The sequence below is a fragment of the Nannospalax galili genome, unplaced genomic scaffold (assembly GCF_000622305.1).
Source record: "Nannospalax galili isolate Female #2095 unplaced genomic scaffold, S.galili_v1.0 scaffold649, whole genome shotgun sequence".
Lineage (NCBI taxonomy): Eukaryota > Metazoa > Chordata > Mammalia > Rodentia > Spalacidae > Nannospalax > Nannospalax galili.
In genome coordinates, this window is record NW_008359093.1 from 297886 (window position 1) to 302190 (window position 4305).

At 42.7% G+C, this 4305-nt stretch overlaps 1 protein-coding gene across 1 annotated transcript; it reads left to right on the forward strand.

The window, feature by feature from the left end:
• Nucleotides 1–2190: 2190 nt before the first annotated feature.
• On the forward strand, nt 2191–3126 carry LOC103725493 (vomeronasal type-1 receptor 4-like). Its single transcript, XM_008822802.2, has one exon. The coding sequence runs from the start codon at nt 2200–2202 to the stop codon at nt 3124–3126; it is 927 nt and encodes a 308-aa protein (XP_008821024.1). The 5' UTR covers nt 2191–2199.
• The last annotated feature ends 1179 nt before the right edge of the window (nt 3127–4305 follow it).

A 4305-nucleotide genomic window follows, 5' to 3' on the forward strand; every position in this document is an offset into this window, starting at 1 on the left:
AAAATTTTAATTCTTCCATTCCTATGATCCATAGATTTGGTCTTTTCATGGTGTCCCACATCTCTTGCATATTCTAAACCTGTCTTTTGGAAAATTTTCCATACTCTTTACTTGAGTGGTCCAATTCTTCAACTTTATCCTCTAGTGTTGATGTTCTGTTTTCCATTTCATTCATTCTAGAGGTGAGGCTTTTCCTTTTTGTTTCAAGTCAGCTTATTGAGTTTTGCACTTCCTTCTTCATTTCTGCCTGAGTTTTCTTCAATGTTTCTGTTTTGTGAATTCATTCAGAAGTTTATCCCTATCTTTTGTTCATGTGTTCTTTAAATCCATTGAATTCCTTGATCATGTTTATCATTGTTCTTTTAAGTTCAGTGTCCTGGGTTATCTCTAGGGGGTTCTCCTTGTCGAACGCTTTTACAGGACTGGTGGAGCTTGGTGGGGACATAGTGTTTTGGCTTTCTATCTTATTATTCTTTCGTTATGATTTTGGCATGTGACTTTCTTTTGTTTGTGATTCTGATTTGAGAATTAAGTTGAAGTATGCTTCTGTTTATATCATTGGTATGTCTAGGTCCTTTCCTCATTGGTTATGTAAAGCTGGTTGGTACAGGGTTCAGGTTCTCTCAGGTTTATTTTGGAGGGGACTGATGAGTTCACACCAGTTCTTCAGGGGTATCCACAGAAACCCAATTCAGGTTCCAGTCAGATACACTCAGGCTTCCTTCACCATGTGGAGGCAGGATCCAGGCTCTCTCAGGCAGTCCTGTGTGTTGTCAACCCTATGCCAGAGGGAGGCCAGAGGGGGGCCAGAACTTGGCAGTCTCTGAGGTCTGCTGAGATCCCAGTCTTAGCCTACCAAAGCCAGACTTCCCTTGGGGCCTTGGGAGGGGCCTCACAAAATCCCAGGTAGGGGGGTGGTATGGCACAATTGGGGGAAGCTCACCACCACAAGGAGGCAGGATCTGGGGGCTGTCAGGCTGTCAGGCTGTCCCCTGGGTTCTCAGGCCCTCTGATAGTTGGAGGCCAGAGGGAGTCCAGAACCCTGCACTCTCTGGCAGTCTGCTGAGCTCTGAGCAGTTACCCGGATGGATGAGGTCCAAACCCACTCTCTCAGGCTGTCCTCTAGGATCTCAGTCCTAGCCCACCAAAGCCAGATCTGCCCTAGGGCCTTGGGGGGGGGCTCACAAAATCCCAGGTAGGGGATGGTACTGTGCAATTAGGGGAAGCTTACCACCACATGGAGTCAGGATCCGGGGGCTGTCAGGCTGTCCCCTGGGTTCTCAGGCCCTCTGGTAGTTGGAGGCCAGAGGGAGGCCACAACCCTGCACTCTCTGGTAGTCTGCTGAGCTCTGAGCAGCTACCCCACTGGAGGTCTGAACTTACCCTCTCAGCCTGACATGGTTTTAATAAAGACACTGACCATTTCTGCTCTAGGAAACATTCATTGAATATTGTCTTTTCTCTTGAAATTTCTGTTGGTGTATCTTGTCTATGTTTATTCTGTTGTGCATGGTGTAAGATTTCATAATATGAGATACCACATTACTCTAACTCCCAAAACAAATGTTCAAGCAAGCATGTCTTTATGGCATGAGTTTTGATAAGAGCTAAATCTTATTATGACATAATGTTTCACTTCAACCATAACACTGGACTGTATTGTAATCTTAATAAAAATTTCTTATCTATGGCTATAGATATATTATTAATAGAAATATATGCTAGTCATTACTGGCCTTTAAACTTTGATGGACATCCATTCAAATTGATATTTCTGAGTTTTCTGGTAGTCATTGAAGTTGTCCTTTCACTTCAGACTAGTAAATATCAGTATGTTCTGGAAAAGTTTACTTATTTTGTATTTTCTCTCACATTTTGTTGCTTCCCCCAGGCCAAGACCAGCTCCTCCTTAATGCTGTATACTTTATGATCATGGCAACAAACATCATCAGTCTGTGCATGCTGAGGTCTTAACACTTCAACAGGAATATACTTGGAAAGCAATGGCTCCTGTCAAAATTTTTGGGATACACTCTTGCTGTGTGATTTAAGCTGACCTTGAACTCATGAGCTCAGAATACACTCCTCTTTGGATTAAAGAGCCCTCCTTGACTGGAGGCCAAAACCATTTGTCATTGGTCATTATGGTCAGAGGAATAGTTGTGGTCATAATTTAAGGAAATTGTGCTGAATTACAGAATGGACTTCTGGAATATGACAATGGGAATTTTTTTCCTATCACAAAGTACAACTGGAATTCTGGGAAACATCTCTCTTCTGTCCTCCTATCTATCCCTTTACTATAGAAAATGTATATTAAAGCCCACAGATTTGATTCTCATGCACCTGATGATAGTCAACTCCCTGATCATCCTCTCTAAAGGAGTACCCCACATAATTGCAGCTTTTGGGTGGAAGCAATTCTTCACAGACTTTGGGTGCAGACTCTCTTTGTACATTGAAAGAGTTTGCAGGAGCATGTCCATTGCCTCCACCTGTCTCTTGAGTGTCTTCCAGGCCATCACCATCAGTCCCAGAGTTTCCTGTTGGAAGGATCACAAAGTCAGAGCTCCAAAGCACATTGGCCTCTCCATTTCCTTCTGTTGGGTCCTGTACATGGTGGTAAATTTTCTTTTCCCTGTGCTTGCAAATATCAAAAGGAATACCAAAAATATTACAGGACAAAGAGATTTTGAATACTGCTTCATTACCAATCGTAATGAAATCACGGTCTCACTCTATATAGCATTATTGGCATTTCCTGAAGTTTTGTTTTCTGTGCTCATGGTCTGGTCCAGCAGCTTCATGGTTGTCATTCTGTACAGGCACAAGCAGCGAGTTCAGTACATCCGCAGGGCTCATGATTCCACCAGAACCTCCCCGGAGTCCAGAGCCACCCAGAGCATCCTGGCCCTGGTGTCTACCTTTCTGGCTTCTTACACCCTCTCCTCCATCTTACAAGGTTCCATTGCTCTTCTGTATAACCCTGATTGGTGGCTGATGAACGTCACTAGCTTTGTTTCTCTTTGTTTTCCCTCTTTTGGACCCTTTGTTCTTATGAATCATGAGTCCATTGTGTCCAGACTCTGTTTGGTCTTCATGAGGAATAAAAACATCTCTAAATAATATCATAAGTATATAAAATTTGTGTTTTTGCATTTTATACAATTGTTGCTTACCCATCACGCTAAAAACATTCATGTAAAAACGTATCTGGGAAATACTGTGTCTTTCTAAGCGTAATTAAAGTGAGTATGGAAATTTTCTCCACTGGTGAAATTTGACTACATGATCTGACTCTCTGGAGTCTGGCCCACTGTACCCTTTTATTCACAGCTAGTAGAACCTTCTTTTACCCAGCTGATGTGTGAAGGAGCTGGCAACCAATCTGCCAACAAAATCCCCCTTCCTCTGGCTTCTACCCTGTCACAGTATCCCATTTGCTAGGAACATCTCACAGACACCTTGGGAGTATTGCATTCTAAATGCAGAGAACTCTGAAACCATGGCTGCCATGCACGTCTGCTTCGAGAGGTCTTGTTCCAGTCACAACTGCTCCAGTCTGCACTGGTAACAGAAGCCTTCTTCAGCAACAACTTCTCAAATACCCTGAATGCAACTCAGCACACCAGAGATACTCATGCCTGCCTGTTCTGAACTTTGTAGCAGCTGTCCTCAACAACATCTGGGAAAAATTCTCTGAGGGAAAAAATTGTAGTTCATAAAATATAGGCTGTACCTGTACAAGGCTTCTGATTGGTTATCAAAAGTTGTGATGCGTTCAACTGTAAGTGTTATGATTGGCAGAAATGAAACGTGTGTAATTGGTGGAATTACCGTATGAATACAAGCATGTTGTGATCCTTGTCTATGTATATAGGCTTTTTACAACTCTCTTGAGGTTAGTTCAGGAAGGTTTTCTCATTTTTTTTTTACCCTTCTTTCCCTGGTCTTGTAACCACAGCCAATTTAAGTTGTTTTTTGCTTTTTTACCCCCAAATGGTCTCTTCTTGATTGTGGTCTTTGTTTCCTTGTTCTTTTTTTTTAAATTTATTATTTTAATTTTATGTGAATGAGCGTATTGCCTGCCTGTATGTGTGCACTTGTCACGCAATGCCCGCGGAGTCAGAAGAGGGTGTTGGGTTCCCCTGGAACTGGAGTTACGGACAGTTGCTATCTGCCATGTGGGTGCTGGGAATCAAACCCGGGTCCTCTGCAAAAGTAGCCAGTGCTTTTAACCACTGAGCCATCTCTCCAGCTCCGGTCTTCGTTTCTTTAGTTTAATGCCTATTTCTTTTTGTTTTG

Bases quoted from the DNA above. Each gene is read 5' to 3' on its own strand.
- LOC103725493 (XM_008822802.2), top strand. From the start codon at position 2,200: ATGGACTTCTGGAATATGACAATGGGAATTTTTTTCCTATCACAAAGT.